Source organism: Columba livia, chromosome 3, assembly GCF_036013475.1.
Source record: "Columba livia isolate bColLiv1 breed racing homer chromosome 3, bColLiv1.pat.W.v2, whole genome shotgun sequence".
Classification (NCBI taxonomy): domain Eukaryota; kingdom Metazoa; phylum Chordata; class Aves; order Columbiformes; family Columbidae; genus Columba; species Columba livia.
The window spans coordinates 112,269,950-112,297,175 of record NC_088604.1 but is presented as its reverse complement, the minus strand read 5'-3'; the positions used below and the strand labels follow the sequence as shown (position 1 = coordinate 112,297,175).

At 44.9% G+C, this 27,226-nt stretch overlaps 1 protein-coding gene across 21 annotated transcripts in view; it reads left to right on the top strand.

Annotated features, from left to right (window-relative positions):
• SERTAD2 (SERTA domain containing 2) overlaps nucleotides 1-27,226 on the top strand; it is an 84,691-nt gene that overhangs the window by 32,920 nt on the left and 24,545 nt on the right. For 7 of the 21 annotated variants that reach the window (XR_010471892.1, XM_065059791.1, XM_065059790.1 and 4 more), the window contains 3 exons: nucleotides 14,598-14,779; nucleotides 15,004-15,097; nucleotides 26,113-26,220. The exons of 5 other annotated variants lie outside the window; for them this stretch is intronic. Coding sequence is in view for 13 of the 16 variants with exons in the window: in XM_065059791.1 (XP_064915863.1) it covers nucleotides 26,201-26,220 (20 nt within the window). In the remaining 3 variants the exon portion in view is untranslated. Of the gene's footprint in view, nucleotides 1-14,597; nucleotides 14,780-15,003; nucleotides 15,098-23,996; nucleotides 25,439-26,106; nucleotides 26,221-27,226 lie in introns of those variants that run through there. 9 more of the 21 variants (XM_065059793.1, XM_065059792.1, XM_065059788.1 and 6 more) reach the window with 6 other exon arrangements.

The following is a 27,226-nucleotide window of genomic DNA, read 5'->3' as shown; positions in this document are numbered from 1 at the left end:
GGAAAATGTTGGACCCCCCCACTGGCATTATGACCAGCTACTTTTCTGTTGGAGGTCTGTAAGATCCAGGATTTCCTACTTTGCTGGCATTTGGGCTTGTCCCGTGTGCCTGCTGATTCAAATAATAAAAATAGACACAGGCTGGATTTTGCTCTTTGCTTTTCTGTTAAGCATGGACACTGGGAGTAAAAGGACTTGTCAAATTTTGAACATCATTTTTCCCCAGTGTAAAGTCAAAGTCTTTCTAGCTGCATAACAGGGGGAGCGATCAGATGGTTTTGAGTCATGTGTGTTCATAACTGGTCCCAGCGTGCACCTGTTCCTAAGAAAACTAATTTATTTAAACAGTGGGCAATTAATGGAATTTATAGCCCAGCACTATGTATACAAGATTAATAAGCAGTGTCCTGTAGGACACCTGAAATTTGCTGCCCTGAAACACTGTGTAGGATCAAAGTGCCCTTCACCATATTGCCCATGAGCTAAGAATGCTGACCAGACGCTCCTGCAGCCCAGGGCATGTTTGCTGCTCTTTCACAGGGAGGAGAGGAAGGCTGAAGGGGGTAATTTGTGTATGAAGTGCCCTCAGGTCACTTCTTCCAGATCAGTTCTCTGATGCAAACATGGCTACCTCTTCTGCCTACCTTTGCCTCCTTTATTAGCCACAGTTCAATTTTTGCTCATTTTGTATCTGTCTGAAGATACCTGCCTTGGTAGTGCAGTGTCAAAGCCCTGGAGAGAAACAGCGCCTGGCGGAAAAAACATCTTGTGTGGATTTAAATGGCTTTGAATACTGCAGAAGGAGTGATGGTTGCTGGTGAAATTTTTTAGGGGACCCTGACTGTTTCTTGGCAGGGGACATCGCAGTTCTGTATGTTCCACCATTGCGATCAGGCAAATGCTCCTTTTCATTTTTGTGTTGCTGAGGATTTTGCACCTTTTTTTTCTTTTTTTTTTTTTAATTGACTGTAGTTATCTCCCTCACACTAGGTTGAATAGCAGCGTGACACTTTATCTGAATTATTTTTATTACATCCTATGTCAGAAGACAGTGGTCAGTTGTGAGCAGAACATGTTTGTGTGACACACTTGACACCCTCATCTTCCACACTTTATTGTGGCTCTCAGGTTACTTGCAGGGGGAATTCTGAGGACTGACTGTTGTGGGGAGCAATGTCATGAACACACCAGGATCAGTCTGTGTCCAAGGTGATCAGTTTCTGTGTGTCCTCCCCAGAAGTGACACACAGTGGGGATTTTTCTGCTATGTATGCAAACTAACACTTGCAAATGATACTGACATGGGAGGAGCTTTGAGCTTTCTAGAGAACAGGTTTAGGATTCAAAATATTGACCAAGTAGAGAAATCACCTGAAAAAAAAGAAAAGGTGATTCAGAAAAGGATGAGCACAAAGTTGTAAACTTGGGTGAGAATAAGGGGCTGCCCAGATACAGAATGGGAGACGGCTGAGCAGCAGCGCTGCAGAAAGGGGCTGGAGTTGGTGGTGGATTCCAGGTTAACCATGAGTCACCAGGCATGTATACTCGTGAGAAAGGCAAGCTGGGGTTTATAAGGAAGAGGGTGCAACAAACCTTTTACTCAACTGAGCTTGGTGAGGTCTCAGCCTGAGTCTTGAACCAGTTTTCTGCTCACAGCCATCAAAACCAGCAATACATACAACTCAAAAGTGGGCCAAAAAAACAACAAACTAGAGGAAAATAGCATGAATGAGTGATTCAGCAGACATGACCTCTGAGGAGAAAAGGAAGGTATTGGGGTTGTTCAGTCCATGGAAGGAAAAACTGAGGGGATGGATGGGCACAATAGCACCTGTAAAATGTAGGAAGGAATAAACTGTTCAGCACAGATGCTGGGAACAGGTCTGTATTCTTGTGTCTCGGGGGAGCTTTGTGCAGAGCTGTCCTGCTGACAGGCTGTCACCAGAAATCCAAAGAAGACTCTTTTACCAAATGTATTTCTCTGGGTCTGCGTTTCTGTGGCAATGTCCCTTCTCCCCCTCCATTGTGTGGCGGTCAGGAACAGTGGTGCAAAGGGATCCTGTGCTTCCCGTGACGGGAGAGCCGCTGACGTGCGCCTCTGATCGATACGTGCCGTGGCAAAGCTTGCCCTGTGCTGAGAAGGCAGCGGATTAGTATCCAGGTGTGGCTCCACAAATGCTTGGTCAGAGGTATGCTCTGACATCAGGCAGCGAGATTTTTGGCTCTTAATGCAGGGAAGTTTGGCTTGCATGAGAAGGCCAGTCCTTTTTCTCCAGGCAGCTGAAGGCAGTGGAGGTGACCAAGGGGAAAGCAAGAATGCTGCTTTAGGCTTGCTGCAGGACTTGGTGCTAAGAGCACACGGCTACAAGCTCTCAGGATATGACAGAGATGCCCTGGTAGATGACCCTTTAGCACTAGCAGTCAAAATATGGTGGTTGTGTTGTTGTGAGGGGTTTGTTCTCATCTTTTAGGGAGATTTTTGTCTTGGGGACAGGCTCATTCTCCTCCATCATGTGGCAGCTACCGCAGCAGAGCAATATTAGGAAGTAACATTTTAGCTGTCTTCCGCGTGATTAGTCCTGCTTGAGGGAGGGGGAAGGGCCTCATACTCTCTATTAATCATTTCTTCTTCCCTCCTCCCATCTGCTCAGTGATTCCCCTGCTCTTGCATACACCGCTAATATTTGATCACTTTATTTCTCTCCCTGCCTCTCTCCCTCTCCTTGTTGATTCTTTCTTGCTCCCGGCTTCTTGCAGAGATGCTACTTAATGACCTGATTCTCTCCCATAGCTCCCTTAAAAAAAATAAAAAAAAAAATAAAAAAAAAGGAAAAAAAGAAAAAAGAGGGGAAAAATTAAAAAAAAATATTCTGAAGTGTCCAGCGTCTCATTCCCCTCTCCCTAGACATTATTTCTTTTCCTAGTGGTCAGCACCTTCAGCCAAAGTTGTGGAGCACATGTGGGCAGTGCCTGCTTCCCTCTCCTCCTCTTTGTGCCCTCCCCAGCGGCAGCAAGCCCGACTCCTCCTCCACCTCCTTCTCCTCCAGCTGCTTTCACCAGCCTCCTAGCTCTTCTTGGCAATGAGGAGCCCGGACATCTGTATAAGCAGCTGGAAGCAAGATGGAGAGCCAATATCCTGCAGCTCACCAGATCTCTACAAACCTCAGCTCAGGAACCAACTGCTTAATTCACTGTGTTTCTGTACTATTTAGTTTGCACTGCACACTTCTTGTTTCTCAGCATCCCAACAAAGCCATAGCATTATTGATACATGTAATCTCATAGCTATGGCTTGTTTTTTTTTAGAAATCTTGTAGCCAGTCTGTAAAACTGAGTGCTCCTATGCTACAGTGGAAGAAAGCAAATTTAAACTTTGGTTCTGCCTGGATATTCAACATTACCTACCAGTGTTACCATATAGCTCTAAGGACAGGATTTAATCCTGCATTAACTAAAATCTGACCTCTGTCAAACCACCAGTGCTACCACAAAGTCATATTCCTGAGAACGCAGCAAAAGTATTTTGCTGGTTCGCTGTCGCTTTCCCGCCTGATTTACGTCAAAACCTTCTTGTGAAGACAACTCTGTTGATGTTCTGAAAGGTGACATAGTTATCTTTGCCTGTAAACACTGGAAGCCGGCATTAAACTGAGCTCAGCAAGGCTGGCCTTCGTACAAAAAGGAGCATGAGAGGTGCAGGATTCCTGCTACCATTGGCACAGAAGTGGGAGAAGCTCCCGGGTGTCTGGAGTTGCAGCGCTTTGCAGCAGGGCTTTTGGGGATGGGCCCCTGAAGGGAAGCTTGCGAGTCGTGTTGCCGTGAAAAGCCTCACAGCGTGTTACATGATGCAAGCTACTTGGCAAATGCTGTAATTGTGTCACTGGAATGGCTGAGCCACAATGCTCAGGGAGAAGGTTTTGCCATGTGAGTGTGCGAATGCACGATACCCTCCCCCGGTGCAGGAGGGCAGGCTGGGAACGCCGGGCATGCTGCAAACTGCCAGGAGTGCTGCCTTTGTGTGCCGTTGCTTATATTCTGGTTTGGGATTTGAAATTTGCCGCTTGCGTGGCTGAGAGCATGTAATGACATATAACTAGAGAGATGCTTTAAAAATATCTTTTCAAAGGACTCAGAAAGATGAGCATGACGATTAGGGACATTTTTATAAAGCCTTCAGCCTGGCGTCCTGTTTTACTCTTGCAACAAACTGCACTTATGCAGAAAGCAGCTATTGGCATTTTTAATGTCTCATTCCCTCAGCAGCTAGTGGTAGCTGTTTGCTTTTAAATGTCATTATTTGCACCCACAGCAGTTGGAACTCAGAGGTTTAAAATGAAGGGGATGGCTTTAGAAATCAGGCTTCAAAACACCAGCTCTGACATGGCTGAGCAGTGCGGTGTAGCACAGACAGGGGTAGGATGTGTGGGTACAGAGCCTGCATGGGTTGTTCCTGTCAGGTGTTAAAGTTCAGTGTAAAGCAAATACCATTACAAGTAGCCCCAAAATGTGTCTCTTTTTGTTCCCTGTCTCTAACCCTTTGCCATGAAACAGAGCTCTCATATTTTCCATTCCTAATTCAAGAGCTGGAGGGATCGCTAAAGCCAGGTATCAAATTACAAGAGAAAGAGTGAAGACATTTGGTTGCAGCTTCACCGGCTCACACAGTACACCCAAGCGACCATTTTCATCAGCCCCAAGTCAGTGTTAAAACCGTGTAAGGGGAATCATCTTTTCTCCAAGTCTGTCCTTGGGAAGGACAGTGTCTGCAAGGAAAGTTCCTATGGATAGAGGTGTGTGAAGGCTGGGAAGAGGAGGAAGGAAAAGCCCTGTAATGTTCAAAAAAGCATCTCATCCATAGTACAGGAAATGTTGTTCCTACTCATCTAAGCTACTAAAAAAAAAGGTTCAACAATAACAATTTTCAAATTAAATCCTTTGAATGGCTCATGTGTGTAGTTTTAAATGAAAATGTGACTCAGCCAGGAATTGTTACTATTACTGGTACTGTTTTAGCTTTTAAACTGAGTCTACTTCAAATATTTGCCATGTCCTTGGTTGTCATAGGAGGCTGATTAGAGATGGTGGGAAAATATCCTTTATGGCAGGGGTGTCAAACTCATTTTTGCCAGGGGCCACATCAGCCTCACAGTTGCCTTCAAAGGGCCGAACATAATTTTAGGACCGTATAAATGTACATTCGGCCCTTTGAAGGCAACTGCGAGGCTGATGTGGCCCCCAGCAAAAATAAGTTGGACACACCATGTTATGGGCTGACCAATTCAAGCTTGGATCTCTTCTGCTGGAACTGAGATTTGAGACTCTCTTCTTGAAGTTAGACATGAACTTGAGCGATAATTTTAATGTGTAAAAGAATACCAAACGCCTGTATTCTGTTTTTTCCCTGCTCATTACCGTTTTTTCACCTTCTTGCTAGCATTTGTTTCCTCGTTGGTGTTTTCCAGACCATGGTCAGACAGAGCCTATTCTCTTTTGTGTTTGGATGCTTTCTTCAAACCTTCAGCTGCTTCTCTTCGATTCTTAAACTGGTGTATGTATTTGGCTGTTTCCTTAGTAGCTGATTCCACCAAAAGACAGAGCCTCCTTGCCTTCTTTTCTTTTCCTATATATTTTCTTGGTGTTTCCTCGAGTGCTGGTTTTCCTTTCCCCGATCTCCATGTGTTACTTCTTTTCGTCCCTCAGTTGTACTTGTCTGGCTGGAAGAGATCCTCAGCCAACTCCTGTACCATTTCCCCACCTTGCCTTTCCTCTGGTAGAGCTGATGGGAAATGCCATATTTCCCCCTTCCCTCCTCCCACTGCTGCCTTCCTCTCCTGCTTCTCTTTCTCGTAGAGCTAAGTGAAAAAACGCTTAACAAAAAGGACTTTGGCTAAGAGAGGAGCAGAGCAAGCTCAAGTTATTTCCCTGTATTTTCTACTGTCTGCCTGTTCCTGTGAGCAGGCACTCAGCCTTTGAAGCTGGATATTCTTGGGAGTCAGTTGAGATTCATTTTGGAAAGGGTGGTAGTGGACTGACATTTGATTTCCTTGTTTAAGTGTGACTGTTACCCATATGCTGGAGACCACATGTGACTTACAATGCCCACTCTGTGTTTCCTCAGTTTTTCTGCCCAATCTTCAGTTCACATTTTGGTGGCTATCTTCACCATGAAAAGCGGTAGTAATTGTTCCCTTTCACATTTAAAGCTTAGGTTAAAATTAAAACATGTACAGAGCTGCAGGAGCCCTGGGACACATCTACAGCCCCAAAGGCCGCCTTATACTCAACTCAGGAGCTGAAAAGGAGAATTTCAGTGTTGTACACAAGCATTTTCCTTCCCTCTACTTATGTTGGCAGTTGTGAAGGTGCCCCTAAACTGTAGCAGTTGTGAGTGTGTGATTGCTGTATTGAGATACTTTGTGAACTATGTGAACCCTAAATGCAAACCAAATATGTAAAAGCTTGCTGAGATGAGAGGGGAAACGTAAATGAATCTGCATATTTTCAGCCTATGTGTCTTTATTTTTCCCAGTGTAGCGGACAGTGATTTGTTGCGTGTGTGCCATTTGTGTGTTGCTGAACATGAACAAAGAGTGTCCGTGCAATATTAAAGACAGAAATTGAACTAAAACTGTCCAGTTCTTCTCCTGCTCCTGCCACTTTTCCAAGCCATTTTATTTTTCCTGTGTGGGCTGTGTGTTGTTGCTTGTGTGCTTCCAGAGCTCAATGAAACATGCAGCACTTCTGGATAACAGACAAAACAGAATTAGGTGCTTTGTTGTTACGCATGCGCCCAAGACTAAGGATAAGAAAAGACTTGTTGTCTCTTCCCTTCCTCCTCTCCTCAGACCTTCAGCGCAAGGAGCCAGAGTTTGAAGAAGCTGGCTCAAGGGAGTCTGAGTTCTTCTTCTGTCTAAGTCACGGTGGGAGTGATGTGATGTAGGACTGAGCAGAGGCACTGTGCTTGCCTAACTTTGGACCTGGGTAAGAGGAAGAAATGCTGTGAGACAACCTCTTGTCAGCAGCTTTTCCCTGCAGTCCTCCAGGCAGGCTGGCTGTATTCCTGATAGACAGGTCATATCCTGCCAGACATGAAAGACATGGAGTGAGGCTGTACAGCCTATGCTCTGCAGGCCTGCAGACTAGATAGGTCCTTTGAGCCTTTGCCCATGAATACAGGAAGGATGCACTGTGAAACATCAGTTATGCAGGTGCCTTCATATAGGTGAGGAAAAAGGAAGCCTAAATAACCCGCCCCTTCTTCTGTCTTGCTCTACAAATGCCTCCTGCAGTTGCTATCCCGTTACTGGGAAGCACAAGACCCATCCCTCCAAGGGGCTGTGGACTGGGGCTGGTGAGTGCTTGCACTAGGGCAGCCTTGAAGAGCCAAATCCCCTTTGAGAATGAGAGGAGGATATGTGGATGGCACTGACATGCCCCGTCATGCACCCTGATGCTCAGGACGGGATGTTACTAGAGACCTGTAACAGACAATGCTCAGATGAGCAAATAGAGATGTCAAACATAATGAATAGCTATCCATGCTGCCCCCTACCATAACAGAGGTATCAGAAGGAAATGTGCATCTGTACCTTCTGTAAATGAAAACATAGCCCCAAACTCCAAATTGCTGGTTTAGTTGTTGTGTCAGATGGATAATGTGAGATACAAGCACGTGTTGTCTTCTGTCAGTGTGGGAGGTTCCTGTTGTGATGTGGGAAGGATGCTTGAGGTGAGACAGCTTAAGAAGGCTCTGAAGAGCTCATCTACCTGTGCTGTTAGTCAACTGCCCGTCCTTTACTCATACAAAGCCGTGCATGAGTTTCAGGTTGGCTGCTGTAGCTCGTAGCCTGACGCCAGATTCACAAAGTTTACCTTCTAATGGCGAAATGGAAATAGCACCATCAGATTTCCTCTGTGCTACCTCTTGATGATTTCTGCACCAACAGTACTTGGCTTACCAACTAAAATCCTGATCCTCACTACTTTTGTGAAGTATCAGTGTCTATAAGCAATCCAAGCACCACAGTGTCTTTCCCCAGGCCTGAGCCTGGATTGCAGGCTTTGCAGGCCGGGTTTTGCTTCCCATTGCCGCCGGTGTGTCAGGTAGTGTTAATGCAGAATAGAGTACTTAGGAGAGCAGTTAGCTGTGCTGGAGATGGCAGGTAGGGCACAGCTGCGGGAGGCCAACCAGCTCTGGCCCTGCAAAGGTTTCTGGTGGTGTTGTGGCCATGGGACAGGACACATGGAACAGCCACCTCCTACTTTAAACATGAGGGAGAGATGGTTGGGAGCAGGCAATACCCAAATTGTGTTTTAAGCGTCGCAAACATTATGTGCATTGTTCAGATGTTTGCTGAGTGTTTTTTGCTTTCGGACCCCTACAGAACTGCTGCATTGGAATCTGATCTTTTATTTTCCTACACGTGTTGGCAGATGGTTGGAAGAAGAGCCTGCCAAGCATGGTGCATGCTTGAGGGCAGTGATTGTGAGGCAAGTTGTTGAGATTATCTGATGTTTCACATTTTCTGTAATTTAATGTGTGTGTGTGAAGGGAGTATTTAAAACTTGTAGACAATAGTTTGCCGGGTTGCAGGGAATGAAACCCCTAATGAATAGTCCATTGTTTACACCAATTTGAGGCTGTTTCTTTGCTGAATTAGTGCCATGAAACCTAGCTTGCAACTCTGTTGTTTTTCACTCCCTTCTCCTTACCCATCCCCCTTCCCATTCCTGATGGCTGCTAAATTCTGCTGTTATCTTCTCTACACAAGTTTTCAAACTTCCTTCTCTCCTCTTGATTTCCCTCTGCTTAAACCTCTCATCCAAACTGGTTCATTTTCTTCTCCTAATTTAGAACATTTTCCCATCCTTGGCCTCTTGGACTCACACATCAGTCATTATTTTCATCCAAATGAATGTGGGGGAAAAAAAAAAAAGCACCAAAACGGTTTCATTCTGTCATAGTTAGGTCTATGTCCTGCACTTCTTTGCCTTTCCCTCCTCACCTCCTTGCTTTGGAGTTCTTCCTCTGTCAGTTTGCAGCTGTGTATATGTATTTTTATTTGATCTGATATTTGCCTGCAAGCCCTCTGCCCAGCTTTTAGGTCTAATTTCTATTCAAATACTTTCCTCCCTTGCTCCATCCATACTGCTCCGTGCTCTGATCTGTGTGCCTTCTTCTGGTGACCCCTACCACTTGAGGTATGGATCAAGCATACCATGAAGGTACTGGCCCTGCGAGTGCCCCTCTGCCTCTCGGCCAGAGCATTCACACAGCTCATGGAAGAGTGAGGTCAGGACACGACGACTGCCTTGCTAAATGCTTTTCGTGCCCATCTCTGGTGTTCCTTGTGCGATTGAAACTCATTCAGTGAAACCTGGCTTCTCTGCTGGTCTTGAGCAGCGTCTACTGGGGGGTAGCTGCCTTTTCCCCGTTTAAACAGATAAGCGTGGATGGTTGACAGAGTTGTAAGCTTTGTAAGCTTTCTTTTCTGTACTCGATTTGTAGGTGACCCTTTCTTTGCTAACTGGGGCTGTGTAGCTGTTTACCTGCATGACTTGCTGGAGTGATTGCTCAGACTGATGCATACCACACTCTGGGACAGTTTCTTCTCTCTCCAGCCCTGATTTATAGATAACTGAAGAAGGGAATTCTTGGTTGCCCTGTTCTGACAACCATTACACTGCAGAAAAACTCATGAAATGAATACAGCAGCTGATACAAAACCAGGCCTATTCAGTTCTCTAGTTTTCCCCATCAGAAAAAGCTTCCACTTATTATTTAAACATTAATCTCCCTCAAATGATACTGCAAGAGATGTAGGGACGAAGGCTTGTCTGCTTTTCCAGGAATTCCTGGAAACTGGAAATGGAGAGATTTCCATAATCACTAGAAGGAATAGGGTATTTTGGAGCCAGCTTTTTTGTTTATTGTATTATGTTTTTTTCTGGATAGGCAGCGTGCATGTGCGACATAGTACAAACCAATGACAGCTCCATAGGGGTTGTGTGCACAAACCAAAGCACCAGGACGGCTTATCTACAGGGATCTACAGAGACTTCCCTGTGGCTGAAGATAACGGCAGGTTGGGAGGGCTGGAAGGCCCCGAAGATTTCAAGAAAGTACATGCAGACCAAGCAACAGTCTCCTTAAATTAAAGGAGCGCTATGCCTTGTGCAAATCAACATCTTTTGTTTCCCTTTTCTTCACAACCTCTGAGGGATGTCCTCTGGATTGTGACTTAAGTCAAGAGTGTAAATTTGTAAATATTGTTTGTATGTGTAGGACAGTGCTGGTGTCCTTTTGGGTTGGAGGAGCTGCTCTAAAATATGGCAAAATTGTCAAGTGACAAGAAAACCAACCATGCTTCAGCCTATGCCAAAAAAAGAAAATCCTGCAAGAGGGAGAGTTGGCCGTGAAAATTTACCCTGTTGCTACAGAGCTCATCTAGTTGTGTATAACACATCAGAGAGGAGCGATGGAAGAAATGCTCCACCTGGTAAATGAACAGAGAATACATCTGCCCCAGTTACAGGACAGCTTATGCATGCATAAAACCTGGGACATCTGGTAGTGGTGCTGGGCAGATACTGTCTGTTTCTGTTCAGGTGGGGAAGCAGATAGTTTTTGAATGAACTGGCTCACTGGAAGGCTGGGGAGAAGGGAATTTCCAATGTCTTCAAAGTATTATATTTTACCTTTGTGATGCCATGTGCTGTTAAGGAAATCAGCTATTTGGGAACATAGGTGCTATAGGCAGCAAAAGTTTCTGCTTCACACAGTGGGCATGCTTTCTCCTCCTTACTTCCACTCCAGATTGGCGGTGAGGTCCCGAGGCAGTGACACGGTGCATTCAGTTTGACCTCTTACCTTCCCCCTGACAACACAGAGCCGGCACACAAGATTTAGGATTCGTTCCTGACTTTCTTACGATTCACTCCTGTTCCCCTCCTCCCTGTCACTAGACATCGCACATTCCTCTCAAACCAAACTTCTGTAGCCCAGAAATAGGTCACACGCCAGCACCTGGACAAGAGATGTTGCTTGCGTCATCCGTCGGTGTGACGTCTGTTGAGACGCAGAGTGTGTTGTGTGAGCGCTCTGTTTGCAGGACCAGCCTTCCCAGAGAGAACGCCCCTCGTGATACCTGCCATATGGGCACTGATGACGGGAGAGAACTCCCTTTACTAAAGGGAAAATAAAATTTAAAAAAAGTGTAAGCTAACTCCATCAGCACATGGATTTTCTGCTGGCTGGTTTGGATGATTTATAGTGGTATACAGAGCTTTGTCACCTTTATGCTGACTCGTTCCAATGCTGCCCAGAGGTCGGCCTGTTGGCCTGTAAAAAATGAGTTGTTGATCTATGTTGCTTTTCTGAGCGGCCACGGTACTGGGGCTGTCGTCAGTCCTACTGCAGAGCTCAACTGGGGGCTGGAGGGGGCCGCCCAGGATAACCACTCAGCCTCTCCATACTGCTGATCTCAGTTTAGGCATCTTTACAATGTGACCTTATGGAGGACATAAACAAATCTTTTTACTTAGCAGGTAGAAGAGCAGCAATGCCCACAGCTTGGACTTGTAGCCTTTGTGCAAGAAAGTGATTTCTGGTCTGCGTGGTTACCTTGGGAAGCTCGCAAGAGAAGAGCGTGCTTTCAGTTCTTTTCTAGTGGGGTTCGCATGGAGTGACAGGGCCAGTTGCTGGAACAAATTAGCTGCAAAGCGGATGGGCACAACACAATTGGCAGTAGAGATGGAGGTGTCTGCAAGTGTGCAAACTTTTTCGTAGGACACATACACTGTGCTTCTCCTTCCTGAGAAGTGCTGAGAACAAATGGTCATAGAAATGCAAAATACATTGTTTTGGGCTGAGGCAAGAAATGAGGGCCCTATAACCTGGAGAGGCGTGTGTGAGTCTGCGTGGGGGAAATGCCCCTTAATTAGATGGGTTGACAGATACTGTTTCTCCTGCTCCTTCCACAGTTAGCAGCATTCGGTCTAGGAAACACCTCCCGAATTTGCCCACTGGTACCCTTACAGAAGGCCTGACACGTGCACCCATGGTCCTCTGTGCCGTACAGCTGGTTGTCACCAAGACCCAGAGCGTGGCCTGTTTGGCCCTGGGAGAGCAGCCCAGCAAGTCCCATGCCCTCCACACATTGTGTTCTTTAATGCTTCTTCCCAGCACTGGCTGGTTTTGGTGCGGAGGGGACGACGTCTCTACCGACGGGGCCTGGCCAGGCGCTGGGGTCGAGGCTGCATCCCCTCCTCTGGCACTTTGAACAGCACTTCTCTGAAGGTCACTTAATAGACACGCTAGACTCTATCTTGACAATACACCCTTTTCTTGAGAGAAATGAGAAGTTTCAATTTCAGTCAGTAGCCTGTTTTTCATTAACCTGTTTTAGTCAGCAAGTCATGGCTTTACTGTGCCACCCTCAAACTGCTGCTCGTAAGCCAAACGAGATGGTGGAGCAAAACTCCTGTCCTCTGCAGAAAATGCAAAGAGCAAACAAGTTTTACCCCAAATGTTAGACGAGGCTCAGTCAAATTAATTGTACAATAAATGTCAAATATTTTGAATTTACAGGGTACTTTAAGCCCCAAGTGGGTGGTGAGAGGAGGAAGGGGGGAAGGGATTGCAGTGAAGTTAATAAACCTTTTACAACTTTTGACTTAATCTTTTATTCAATGTTTGTATAACTCAGTTATCTGCTAGTTAATACCAGTATTTTTGATACCTCTCCAGAGCCAATACACTGCAAACCTTCAGCCTTGTTGGGTATTTGTGCTACAGCATATTTAATAGCCATGACAACAATTCAACAATTGTATAGCAGCCTCCCCTCCCTGTCTGAGTGTTGCAGGCACCAGAGTGTCTCCATTGGAAAACCCCTAAACATACAGTTTCAGCCAAAACTGGTTTAATGATAGTCTACTGAGAGCTTGACAGGCTTAAAAAAAAAAAAGGAAAAAAAAAAAGCAAGCATTTTTTTCCCTTTTCCCCCCCACCCCTTGTTTTTTCTTAACTTGGTTGCTTCTTTTGAAAAAGCTGCCACTGTAAAATACAAGGCGAATTAGAAAAATAAATTGCTTTAAATTGCTTAACAGGCTTGATGAGACAAAGACTGGTGTGTTGGAGTGGCTGCAGGGAGCTCTGCGGCTGCTTTTGTATGATTTCAGAGGTGAATTTAGATGGCTGGAAGATAGATGGGTGCCAGATGCAGTTTGACACAGATTCCGGCAGCTGCTCCTGCGTGAAGTTTCATTAGCAGCGAGTTAGCCGGCAGCAGAGCTCCGGCGAGGCCCCAAACGCTGAAATGACAGCGAGAACAGCGAAACAATACAATATTCGCTAAGTGATTTTAATCTAGGAGATTAAATGACACCCAGTCGGTTTCCCTACTTAGGAAGCCAACAGGGTATAAAGCCGTTCATGGCACTCACTCTATCCAGGCCCTTGTCACATACATTTACATAGTGAGTGTTTCCCTCCCCACCCTCCACCCCCCCCGCCCTGAAATGGGAAGAGAAGGGTTGATTTTGTGTCGCAGTCATATTTTTCCATCCTAACTGTATAATGTGTTTTTAACTGCAACAGGAAATATTGGCCTCGCTTTGACAAATGCTTATATTGGACTGAAGTGCTCGTGTGCTTCTGCTAAGCACAGGCCTAACTGTTTGAAAGATTAGAGCTGCGGTCCGTAAAGTGAACAGCTTCCTTTTTAATGGATGGGCAAGTCCCCAAAATCAGGAAGTCATTGATATTTACAGGCTTGGGGCATTGGGTTTGGTTTTAAGTAAACCAGTGTACTACGGTGGCTGACTTAATAGAAATGGCAGTGAAGCTGCTGTTCTTGTTCTGTCCCATATGAAGGGACACAAAAGGTTAGGATTTTGTGAAGGGAGAAAAAATGTTATAAAACCTATTTGCAATACAACCCAGGCTGACTGTAGTTAAAGATTCTTCTGGGGTGCTTTGTGGGCTGTGTTTTTGGAACCGTCGCTGTGGCACATTTACTATGTGGTTATTTGGGCTTTGTATGAAAAACAACTTTGTGTATTTCTGATTGCTTTAACAAGTTAATCCCTGATTAGCGGAAGATGTTTTCTCTCCGTTAGTCAAGGAAAAGTATATAGGGAAACAAACAAAAAAATCTCTTCCCTTTCACATGTGCCACCTGAATATTGCCCTTACTTATTTAACTGCTTGATGTCAAACTACTCTGTTCACTTTGAGTCATTTGCACAGTAAGCAAACAAACCAGCTTTATTTTTTCTTCTAATTAATATGCAAGTTGGATGTTGTCCTTCAGTCTCAACTGTTGTTTGTGAATGTTACAATTCTGTATCTAGATGCCTTTGGTAAGTACCCCATGCATGGCTTCAATTAAGCTTTCTATATCGAGCAACTATGCCTTAATTTAGCAGGTTAAAGATATCTCTGTTACATCAGTTTGTTCACAGTGTGTTGTGACCTAATCAACTAGGGATGTAAGCCATTTCATGAGGAGTAATTACTCAACAACAAAAAATGTGTCTCTTTCCTAATAGCTGTGAGTGAGTTGGCTAATTTGAATCCATTTTGGTGGTGGCAGGTCAGCAATCAGGAGGTGACTTTCCTGGCTGGCGTCTAGGCGGGAGGGAGAAGCCGGCAGAAACTGAACCAAAGAGCGACAGCTTCCCGAGGCCACCGCGAGAGCATCGCTGCCCTTTCCTTTACTGATGATGCTGTGAGACGGTTTGGTCAAAACCCTTTCCTGGAAAAGGGAAAGAATTTGTGAGTGGGTTGGAACTGCCAGATCTGCTCTCAAGACTTGTGAAAGGGCAACTGTTTTAATATCACTGGGGGTAGGGGTTTGCATTGAGGACATTATCATGTGATGAATCTCCATCGCCTGGTTAGGCCTTGGTCAGGAGATGGTGGGAAGTTTAGGGATGTTGGCTCATTGTGTCTCTACTTGGGTTAACTTATGACAGTGACAGAGCAATTTTTGCTTTCAGTGCTTCATCACTCAGGAGCATGGGCTACCAATCCTGCCAGACCCTACTCGTTGCTGTCCTGTTTTTCTGCTTCACCAAGAGAGAGATCATTGAGGTGCATTCTGATTTTTTTTCCCCCTTCTTTGGCTTCAAATCTTGCTGAGAGGGAGGTGGAGAGGAAAATCCTCATGAATTAACATTATTTCCCTGGTGGGCTTTGCTGCCATTTTATCTAATTACGCCTGCTGTTTTCCAGATCACATTGTAAGCATTTGCATGAAGGGGCTTTCACTTACCTCCTCAAGTAAATTAAATAACAGCCCTTAGGCTGGGCTGACAGCATAATCCATTTGCATGTGGGAGATCAACAGCTCCCATACCTTGAGATGGGAAACTCTGCAATGACAGGGAAGCTCTGCGCTTTTGTCTTGAATTAGGGCAACTGGATCGAGTTGGGGCTACTTTGCAAATGCCTGCTGCTGACTCTTGTGGTGTACGGGGATCAGTGGGCAGAGAGGGGCACACAGGAATCTGACTGTGGCACACACCGAGAACTGACTGTGGTTTTAGGCTCCTGGAGATCCACAGGCTACATGTAAGATGTGCAGGAAAGCCAGGGAAAGCAAGCCTGCTGTCAGCAGGTTTAAACGCACAGCTCTGTTGGAAAGCGTGAAGGGATCTGCAAATGAGGAAGGACTGGTAGCCACAGACATGAAGCAAATGAGAGGTGCAGGCCCTGCCCTGAGGATATTTATAATGTGACTTTGCAGATGAGGAAGGCTGGACTTGTCTTCAGTGCTCTGGAAATCAAAATGCATGGGCTTGTCTTTCATTTCTACAATAGGCCATCCCATAGTTTCCCTGTGCTTCATTTCTTCAATTTGCAAAATGAGGCAGTAGTCCGTCTGCTGAAATGACAGTCTGCTGATCTCTTTGTCTGACCCGTTACTCCCATCAAGTATCCAGCCCCAGGAACTACCCTCCTCCAAATGTTTCAGAGCTCCCAGGGCCCTTTGTAACCTCAGCCCCGTGAGATGATCCAGTTCCTTCCCAGTCATATGTGGTATACATTGGAAATGTACCTCAACCCCTTCCTGGCTATGGTTACTGCTCCATTTCTTTGACAGAGTTGAGAGCTTTTGAGGGGCAGAAGAGATCAGGAACAAATGACTGTGAAGAAAATTCAAATCCTGATTGGCCCAAGCTTGTCCTGGTGGAAAAGAGGAGGTTGGTGGGAAGGTAGAGAGAGGAACTTCAGCTTCACCAGCCATTAGGTTTGGACAGACCTGGGATGGCCCAATCCTCTGATGTCCTCTTGCCTCTGCCTTCGCAGGATGGTTAAGTGTGCCCAAACTGGGGACATGTAAGTAAGTGGGCTGACCAGTAATGCAGCCAGACTGAGTAAGCATTTAGTGAGTGAGGAGGAGGAAGCAATGGATCCCTTCAGCAGGTAGGGAATTTAATCTCTGCTCCAGCTTGCTTGTGTTGGTCATGAATGGGAGTCAACAACAGGAGAGGCTGCTTAGCTGGGGGGGTGTGTGTGTCTTACATGGTGGGGAGCCTTGTACACATGTTTCCTGTAAAAGGAGAAAGACTCTCTGTGTCCTCTGAGTTTGCTGTAGCTCTGTGTTGACAGCAACCCTCTTAGTATTTTATCCGTAATGTTGAAGTACCTTTTAGCTTTCAGGGCTAATTCTTCTTTCCCTGTGTTGTTGGGTGGAGATGAAGGAAATATCGCAGATCACTAAGATCTGCTTGAAGGAGTCTGCAGTGACTCACTTTTGTCTGGGGACATTTGCTGAAGAAATGCAGTTGACTTGTTTTTCTTTTCAAATCAAGATTTCTGTTCCATCAAAACATAGTTCCAGGTTGAAGGTGGGGGAGAGCTAGAAATGTTAGTGTGATGGGGGTGTAAACACCTTTTAACTTGCATGTTAAAGCATCTTGGCTCTTCCAAGTAACTAGAGAACTACTTTGTGATGCATTTCTGTGTCTGAGATGAATTTTGAATGCCAGCGAGATAATGAGATTTATCAAATAAAAAGCCTGTCTTTCACTTTGTTCAAGCTTGGCCTCATGCCTCAAATACATGGAGTTTAGCTCAGAAGCCATTTGTAATTTGTATCACAAAACCACCGTGTGTAATTCATGATGGATGGTAGCCACTGGATACCAGAGTTTTGCAGTTAGGATGTGCTAATGGCGTTCACTGACATTTGTGTTTGGTCAAAGTTGCTGCCACAGGATAGAGGAGAAGTGGATGGTCACTACAAGCTTGCTGTGGCAGAGGCTGAAGAGGTGTTCGCCTTCGTAAATCAGGAATTCAGACTTAATGTCAATCATTTTTTAGCATGAACATGCATGATATTCACCATGCAAGACACATTGCTGCTTTTAACACATTAGGAGAGATGATTCAGGATTGAAACAGCTTCTTCAGTGATCTGGTAGTATACATCTCATTATTATTATTATTCACTTCCCGCAGATGTTAGAAAGCTTTCTAACAATTCACAGTATCTCTTAAGCTCTCATCCCTTCCCTCTCTTTAAAAAAAAAAAAATTAATTTAATTTCATTATTATTATTATTATTCAGATTCCTGCTGTACGCATCCCCCAAGCAGGTGGGAGGGTGAGTTGGTGGGAGATGACTTGGCTTTGTTGGAACTTCACTTAATGCAGGGTGGGGGCAGAGAAAATGAAGCTAAATTACGCAGATCCTGAAGGCACAGCGAGTGTGCTACATCACTTGTGAGCATGACTAGAACTGAAAATGAATCACAGCCTTGTTAGACACTGTATGTGTCAGTGCATGTGGGCAGAAATATCATTCAGTGAGAGAGAAAAAGACAGAGCGACTACATCTTTTAAAGTGTGCTGGTCCCACTGAAACTGTAGTATTTAACCTAATGGGTGAGAGCTGGGAAATGGTGGGACAGCTGCTGTAGAATATTTTGCTATGTTGATTTTTCTTCCTTTCTGAAAGTTCAAGCGGAGTCCGGACCTCTCATCTATTTTCTAAACCAGAAAAGGCTATAATTGCAAGTTCAGGTTTGAACCCACTTTCGAGGACTTTATAATAAAACCACCAAGATTTATTCTGGGCTAGATTTGAATGTGAGCTTGCTTCAGCCTGCGTGTTCATTTTGCATTAGGAAGCAAACTTGATTTACTCTTCCTGTAAACTTTTGAAGGCGCACACGCACATGAACACACAGGCACACCCACGTGCACACCAAGCTAGTGAACATATTGCAGCCACAAAAATCTAGTCTGGATCTGTAACCTTGATTCTTGCAGCTGCATCATTGAAACATGGCTTATTTCTAAAATGGAAATGGGTTTCCCAGGTTGTAGTGTGACAGAGCCACATCAGGTGATTTGATGGAGAGATGCTGGAAACAGCTGACCACTAAAATCTGCTGTTTACATGTTTGTACTCCAGAAGACACCGCAAATAATTGCAACGTTCCTAAAGAAGCTCTCCCTCCTTCTGCAGAGACCGATCTGTGGCAGCTAACAAGCAGAAGCCACCTGAAAAATCCCTACCCTAGCACACCAGACCCACACTTTTTCAAAGCCAGATGGAGTCAACTGGTGTATTCTTTCAGAATTTTGGTTGTGTGTTTTTGTATGTTTTGCTCAGTCCTGCAATCTGAATTTTCTTTTACAAACCCTAACTCTGCTGCTTCTTCAGTAAAGCAAAGGGGCCCATTTTTGGACTATCAATCAGATTGCCTAGTGCTTCTGTCTTCTGATCCAATACTGACGGTTTTGTATAGTGATAGTCTCCTCCCATTTCTTATAAACTAAGGTGTGTTTGCATCCTAACAGAGATGAGAGAATCTGGCCTGAGTCTGCAATATACATGTTTTGGAGTTGTACTTCTCCAGTGAGAGGGCAATCTTACCTCTCTTAAAGGGATTGCATTTAAGTTTCTTTGAGGGTGAAAAAGAGGGATTTACCCATTCTTGAAGTCTGGGATCATCTTTGTTCAGCAAAAACTGCAAGCTATGGTAGGACTGAGGCGTGTTCCCAAATGACACTTAAGGGAAGAGCTTGCTTGTTGACACCACCAGACTACAAGTGAAAACTTTAAGAAATTAGAAAGCAAAACAACAACAAAACCAACAGATTGTTCATGCTGGTTTTCCTCAAAGCCTCAAGAATATAGAACTGTTTGTGTAGCTATTGTGGGCATTATGGGCTCCTGTGAAAGCGGCTTTAGATGCTATTGCACAGCCTGAGGTTTAACCAGACCAAACTCTTGTTGTGTTTTGTTGTGTCTGGGTTTTGTTTGTTTTTCTTCCTGTTTATATTCCCTTAGTTTCTCATCCATCCAGTACCGGTATAGCTAACTTTCTTTTAACTAGAGGTTTATATACTGTTCCAGGGTGGCCTGTGCTGCTTTTGTCCCCTGAGTAGGCTTTTACCTTTTACTCACCCTTCTGCCTGAATCCACACTAGACATGATTTCCTCCTGGACCAGGTCAGAGCACCTTCTCTTGAGCAGAACAAGGTGCATCTTCTCACACTCTCCTGCCTGAAGAGGCTGAAGACATGCAGCTCCAATGAGCTTTGCTAACACCTCAGCCCTCTCCTAGTTGGGCACTAGGACTGTTCCTACTGAGAGGATGAACCACAGGCTGGGAGGAAGGAGAGAATTGAGGAGTGGGATCAAGTGGGGATGCTGTGGTCCTATCTGCCTACCCCATACAGTGAAGGGAAGCGTGACCTGTCAGCCCAGCAGGGTTAATCTGAACTATCAAAACTCCAGAAATCCTGAGGTTGTGGTTGAAAATGTTTCCTCTACAAAGTGCAGCTGGTGCTTCCCATGTGTGGCATTTGTCTTATGGCCAGGTAAGATCCTGGTGCCCAACTGTTCTGCTGAATTTGGGAAGACTATGCAGGAGAAGACAGGTGGTCTTTGCTGGTAATGTTTGCCCGTGAGTCTTCTATAATTTCAAAGCTGATGATTCTAGACACCAGCTTCATTTTTTTTTTAAAGTGGCTAGAGAGACGTGGTTTCTCCTTTACCCACCTCCCCACAGACCAGGTGCTCTTTACTTTCTGAACACAAAGTGGTTTCTGAACGTTAAGAAGGATGTAAACTGTTCACAGCAGAGGACACAATAGCATACCTCCCCTTTCCCCCCAAAAAAAAGGTAAAAAAGCCAAAACCAATCAATAACTTTTGAATATCCTAGTCATGCAATATTCCTAGAATGTCCTTACTTACTAAATGAAATGGGAATAGCTTATGATTTTCCAGTTCTTACATGTGACTGTTTTGGGAGAAAGGCGAGGAAGGTATCCATATTTGTGAAAAGCAAAAAGTTTTAATTACTTAGACCAAGAACATGTTCAGAAAAGTAAAGATTTTAGACTTAATGTGCATGGAACAAAAGGCCGTTGTGAGCTATGTACAAGAGTTGCTGAGAGTTTGTATTCTGCTCTTTTTTTTTTCTGTGGGAGTTATTTCCTGTTGTTGACGAGAGTTCTTTATTTAGAACCACCTTAGCTACTGAATGATGGCTCGCTTGCAAGAAGAAAAAGTGTGATTAAAACTTGCTAAGGCTTATTTCAAGATCTCCCCGCTTCCATTTATTTAAGAGTAATCTTTGCTAAATTAAAGAAAAAAGTTCAAACCAACGAATGCATTTCCTTCTCATGATTTCACCCGTATCAGCTGTGACAGGTAGCAAAAATATGTTGGGAGTCTGAAGTCTTTCACCTGAACAACTCATGGAAGATGTCGTTTCTGTAACAGAGGTGGTTTGTTTTAGGTGGTTCTGGTTTTGAAACCAAAACAAACCCATCAAATGCCAGGCCTCCCTTCTTGCTGGTAAGAGTAACGCACTGGTGTTTTTGGGATGGGGCGCAGCTCTTTCTAAGAACCCCACAACTAGAGTAGGAGTGGGCACTTGCACTTTCCCAGCTGCTCAGATGAGAGTGAGTTTCCTTTGAAGAGCACAACCAGCAAAAAGGGGGTTCTGTCTGCTGACCTGCATGGGAATAGTCTTGTTTGTGTGTGTGTGTGTGTAGTCAAATTATCAGCACCTTGACATCTGCTTAACAACTTTTTTTGGTCTCATAACAGGGGCTGAACGTCCCGTTAAGAGTTAAGGAAAATTAGCAGAAGACCAGGTTGGGTAGGAAATAAATAAATACACAATAGGTGTAGGTAAGCAAACAAAGTAACCGGGGGTTTATTAGGCCTTTTTTGCTTAGCAGGAATCACACTAGGAATGTCCCCTGCATGTGGATGATTAGAAAATGCCCTGGGGCATGAGGTAGAGCAGATGGACAATCATCCCTGGCTGGCTGTGAGCCTCTTGCAGAGGGTGCCTGTTCCTGCCCAGCTATTCCAAACAGGCCTTTCTGTGAGTACCTGGGCAGGTTGTGGGACAAGAGTTATGGGTCAGGACGGCCACTCACATCTTTCCTTCCACAAATGAAACTGATAGAAGCTGCTTTGTAAAGCTGGATCTCTGCAGGAAAAAAGGCACTCTTCCTAAAAGAGAGAGGGATCTGGGAGACTTCTGCCCATCCCTTTGTGCTGGGAAAGTCTGTGGCTGGGAGAAGACACAGGGGGAGCCTCAGTGGTATTTCTCCTGGTGTTTTCTTCTCCTGCTGCTGTCCAGAGATGAAACCAGAGGACACCTCGGACTTGGTAGCAGCCCCATCAATGGGGATGCAGCTCTTCCCCCTTGTTTCTTGGGTCTACTCATATTCCTCTGCCTGTTCCGCTCTGTACTTCTATCATATCTCTGTTTTGCTCTCTCACCAAAGCTAACCTTTTAAAAAAGGAGGATTATTACTGTTTGAGGTACTTATGGCTATCTCAGAAACCCACTGCTGGCTTTAGGGAGCAGTATGCCACATGTGGGGTTTGCTTCCCTAGCTCAGTGCTGTCCTGCTTGTGCTCACATGTCTTTTCTTTTCCCCCTCCACACATGCTGTGCTACAAGAGAGAACCCCTCCCGGATTTCAAGGGCATTAGCACCCCAAAGCCACTGATGGAGGAAGAAAGAGAGGGTAAGAGGTGTGAAAGGAAGGCAAAGATACGGACTGTGATGATCAGCGGTTGATGCTCAGCTTTTTCTTTGTCCTGGTGGTAGATCCTAAATACTGGGTGGGTTTGCAGTGACTTAGTGTTTCATCTTTGCTTGGGAACACTAATTAGGTGTAAACCTCTTTTAGCCTTTGGTTAATGGTTACTATGAATGAACAGCTTCCTTTAAAGTGCAAGAGGATAAAAAAGATGAGGGGAGAACCTAAATTAACTTGTACAGTTCCCTTTTTCTTCAGAAAGCTAAAATGCGTTTCTGACCGTTACAGGGGTGGTTTCAGGTAAAGTTAACAAATACAGACTTCACCCACAGTCTGTTTACCTGCACGTACAGTACGAGCATTTGCTGACTCTTAGCTGTGCTAGCACGAGGGAATGTAGAGAAGCAAAATGAATCATCACCACAGGCGCAGTCAGGAAAAGCATCTGATGTGCTCATTCAATCTTTATTTTTTTTTTTATCTCTTCTCTGCACATAATCTAAGAAATCACACATTTTGTGAAGGGTTAAAACAGGAAGACTTGTACATTCACTGCATTGACTCAATGAGTTCAGTTCTAGATGATCTTCATTTATTTGTAGTGGAACAGAATGGCAGTGGGAGTTTATGCTACATTTGATGTTCTTGTGCGAGGTTTTTTTGCCAGCTTAATTTTTTTCCCCTTCTTCTAAATTTGGCCCTGCAGATTCAACTTCTGCTTTATTGTGTGGTTCTTTTTTTTTTTTAAGAAGTTGTGTGGGTCACTCACTGTTTACTTAAAATTGGACTCTCAGAAACCTCTCTCTGTCTGAAAGGAGTACAGATAAACCTCGTCTGTAAAGAATTTTGCACCTGGGACAGTCAGAGGAAGCATTTGTCATTGCAACTTTGAATTACCTTGAAAAAGGCTCTGTCTTATTTGGTAAGCATTGCTTGAATCTAGTGGTTCTAAGCAGCTGCAGAAACTAGTTTTAAACAGAATACCCAAGCCCCCCAAAAGGAGTAGAAGCATTAATATGCTCTACAGGTTGTATTCCACCCAGCAGAAGTGCTAGAGGTGGGTGCATTCATTTGGATGTCAATGTATTAACTCATGTTTCTGTGTAAACAAGGATTGAAATAGTGGTGTGGTGATGGGGTTTTTTTGTTGTGTTTCCCCCCACTCCCCTTTAATGCATCTGCGCATGAACGCATTTAACTCTAGTTATATGGTTTTAAGTGCTATATAACATATTGCAATGCTACATTAACTCCCTATATCAACACCATAGCCACAACACCATTTTGGCTTTGCCCTCCCAGCCTCGAACACATTGCTACTGCTGTACAATTTTTCAATGCAACAAATCTGAGCAGGAGCATCTACTTCTAGAAGCCTCTAGTAACCCTGTTGGCGGCCCCGTTTGGTCTGTCAGGGCTTTGGCATCTCGGCAGGGTTGAGCAGTGGTGAACATACTCCAACTTGCCTATGCAGCCAGGCCTCTTCCAGGTTTCAAGAGTGTTTAAGAAGAGTGTGGCGGGGGCATCTGTGCTCCAGAAACGTATGGCTTCATGGAGAGTTCTGTTAGAGCAGCTTTGCTTCAGAAAAGGGTTGTAATATGTGCAGTGCACGTGGTAAGCCACATTAGCAGAGCCGCTCTCCCCTGGAGAACCAGGAGCAGTTAGTCCGTCAGCGTAAGGGAGATGGTGACGACCTTTGTACTGAAGCGCCTGTGTGGCCGGAATGTTTCACAGCCCCACGTTGGTAGGATTTTCAGGCTCGTGTTGGGTTCGTGCTCAAGACTAGTGGGTGGCCGAAGTCTTCTGGCTTGATTGCAGTGACATCTGTTTACACCAATGGTTAATTAGGCCTGAAGACTGGCCATCTCTCTGTATTTTTCCCCAGTGTTCCCGTGTTTTTTTCTTTAAGAAAAGTATTCCCTCCTTGGTTGTAAAACAGAGCCTTTGGTTTTATCTGCAGATTTTTTTCTTTCTTAATCCACTGGCCCCAGGATGAGATGAATATCAGAACACCAGCAAAGCCTCTCTTCAAAAAAGTAACCAAATGTTCCAGAAAAGAATGACTTGTGCTTTTGATAGAGACTGCAGAGGGAGCACTGAAAGGGAAAGAAAAGCAGCCTAAAATTGTTTAAAACTCTGCAAGGTACAATCCACTGCGTCTCAAGAAGCAAGAGTGGAGAGACTGTTTTAGGAGCCCCTGTGCTGTACAGACTGTCAGTGTGAACAGCCTGGCCTGGGTCAAAAATGAAGCACATCTTGCAGGTGATACAGCCTGAATGGGATTTGGGAAAGAACATGGATGTTTACAGAAAGGCAAAAACGATGTGAGAAGATCTGCAACAATGGTAGGCAGCCCGAACGTCTGCTTTAGGACAGAGTGTTTCAGCTGGAGCGAGGATGATGCACACCAGCAGCCTCCAGAGGACTGGGAGTGCACAGGGAATTACAGAGGGAGGGAGTCATCTCCGTGCATGAGGGAGGAATGCAGCAAAACCTCCTCTGACTAAGCCAGCTAATGCACGCTGCGTTTTTTTTCTTTCCTGATAATCCTGTTCCATAATATTTCCTTAATAATTTAGTATGTGAAGAGTAGCTCTTTTGAAAAGCATCTAAATCACCAAGTCTGACTTTCAGATGAAATCTTGCCACCCTTGTCCTTGACACGCGCTGGGGATTTTTAACGGGCACGACTGTTTGAGTACTATCTTGGCATTAAGGTTGTTTTTTTTTCTTAATTACTTAATGAATTTACCATGTGGCACAACCCTTGGTACTGCCAAGCAACAGCTTTCTATTACTAGACTGTATGGGCCCGATCCTGCATTACTGAAGCCAAAAGCAGTTATTTGGGAACAGACGTTGGCATCGAAATCTGTAGGAAGGCTTAGAATAACTATACAAAAGGGGATAGTTGCACTCAGAATATTGATTCATGAGCTCCATGGTTTTTTGCCTCTCTGTTCATTTTACCCAAGTAAGAACAACTGCCCAACTGGACATATAATATATGATACTGCATTAGAACTAAGGCTGCATTTGGTCATACTCATTAATTAAACTGATTTCTCCTGTAGGTTTTTTTTTTTCCTAGAGAACTAACAGAGAATGATAATTAAGCATATTATGCATTCTAGGGAACGGTGTTTCTCCTACTGCCACAAAAACATTAAAGGAGAAAAACATGAGCTAAAGCAGAAAATGAAGGAAGGAAAAAAAAAAGCTAAAATTGGAACGAAAAGGGAGGGAGCATTCCTTCATTCGGTTTTCACCGGTTCCTCTGTGCCTTGGGATGTGTGGCAGCCTCGTTACAGTGAAGAGTTGCACCAGCAAAAGAAGGGAAAAAGCAATTGAAATCTCAAGGAAAGGAGCCCAGCTCACAGGTGCAGCTCCGTCCCTGCCAAGGTACAGGTGCAGACTACAGTAACGCAGCACCCCAATTTTTTTTTGAGGGGCTTGCTTTTATTCACAGCTGAGCCTCACATGAGAAGGGCCTCGCACTGGAAGGTCAGTATTGATCCCTGAGGTGGCCTGAATGGAGATGGCATGAGGTCTTAGCAGTGTTTAATCATGCCTTTGCTTGTAGCATGCTTACTTCCTACCCGTGAGACCCACGTTGCTTGGTGGGGAGTGCTGCTCTAGCGGAATGAGCACCTTTGGCCCTTCCTTTAGCTTTTCCCAAGTTATCGGTGCTGATGGGGTCTTTCTTTGCAAAAAATGTGCCTGCTCTGGGCGCAGTATTAGGTATTTGCCTGCAAGCTTCTGCACGCACTGAAGCAAAAACATTCAGGGAGAAAATGGAGATGTGTTGTACAATTACCAGATGAAATCTCACAGTATTAACCTGTACTGCAATTAGAAAGAAAAAGGCTAAGGATGCAAATAGAAACATAGGAAGCAGTTCACTGGCTCTTTTTTTGAAAAACATGAGGGATGCCAATGTTTCAGCACACTAAATGTTGCCTCTCTTTTCTAATTAGCGCATGTGTTGACAGGCAATTGCCCTATGAAGTCTGGTGTCTGTTTCCCCCATCCCAATCTTTGATTTTTGTTTGTTCATTTATTTATCTTTAACACAGGAGGGTTTTTGAATGATCTACGAGCGACCTGGCCTCAATCAGGCAAGCTTTGACCATCCTTGCTCAAAGAGAAGGCTGCACTCAGGCTATGCCTGTGGCCCACGTCAGGTCAGTACCACTGTAGAAAAATGCAGTTTGGTTCCTTCACTTTTAGCACGTTGTCGTCATGTGTGAGCAGTCGGAGGGTCTGTGTCAAGGCTATAACTGCACAGTTACATGTGCGCTACTGCTCCTCGGGAAGTCCTTGGGTGCACTGCTCCAAAAGGGGATGCACTTTGGGTGGTTCCTTGTCGCAGACACACAGACTTCTCCCCGGCTCCTGCAGGCTCTGGAAGCCTCTGCTGACCCACTTCCTCGTACAGTGTTTTGTGGCTCAGTTGCAGGCTGTTTCTCTGCACTTACCAACATGTTTGGGCCTTGCAGACACCTTCTGGCCAGATTGCTCTGGGGCTGCAGAGCAGAGTTGCTATGGCCAGAAAGGTCTCATTAAATCACATGCGAGGCAATGTGAGAAGCGGTCAGATTATTCATGTTGCACAGCCCAACGTCGTCCCACTACAACGGAGCCTCTGCTGTGGGCAAAGCATAGGAAGGAGCTTTTATTGATTCGTATCATGACCTGTGCTCAGCTGAGAGTGCTTCTGAGTGTGGATGCAGGTTGTACTAGTTGTGTTCAGAGGAACAATCTGAGTTACAGCATGACTATAAACTCCTGCCAAGAAAGGCCCAGGGGAGTTACAGTAGGAAACAGAGGGGCGGTGAGTTTTCTCTTGCGCTAGTGTAAAATTGGAGCAACCTAACAAAGTCAGAAGCATTTAAAACTCAGACGATATAGGCTCAAGCCTTTTACTGCGGAGTATAACATGGCAAGACTGGGGCCATGGATATCGGACTGGAGCCCAGCTGCTTATTTAGCAAATGTTTGTGGTTATGCCTATGGTGCTGGCGATAGCGTGCACACACCCAGGCACAGGGACTGTAAACCTGCTGCGGACTTTGAGCTCCGGAAGGCAGGCGCTGCTTAGCTGGGTGCATCCACAGCACAATTACGCAAGGCCAGATCCTGCTGCATTAGAAATCTGGTGTCAGGGAGGGCAGAATGTGGTCCTGAAAT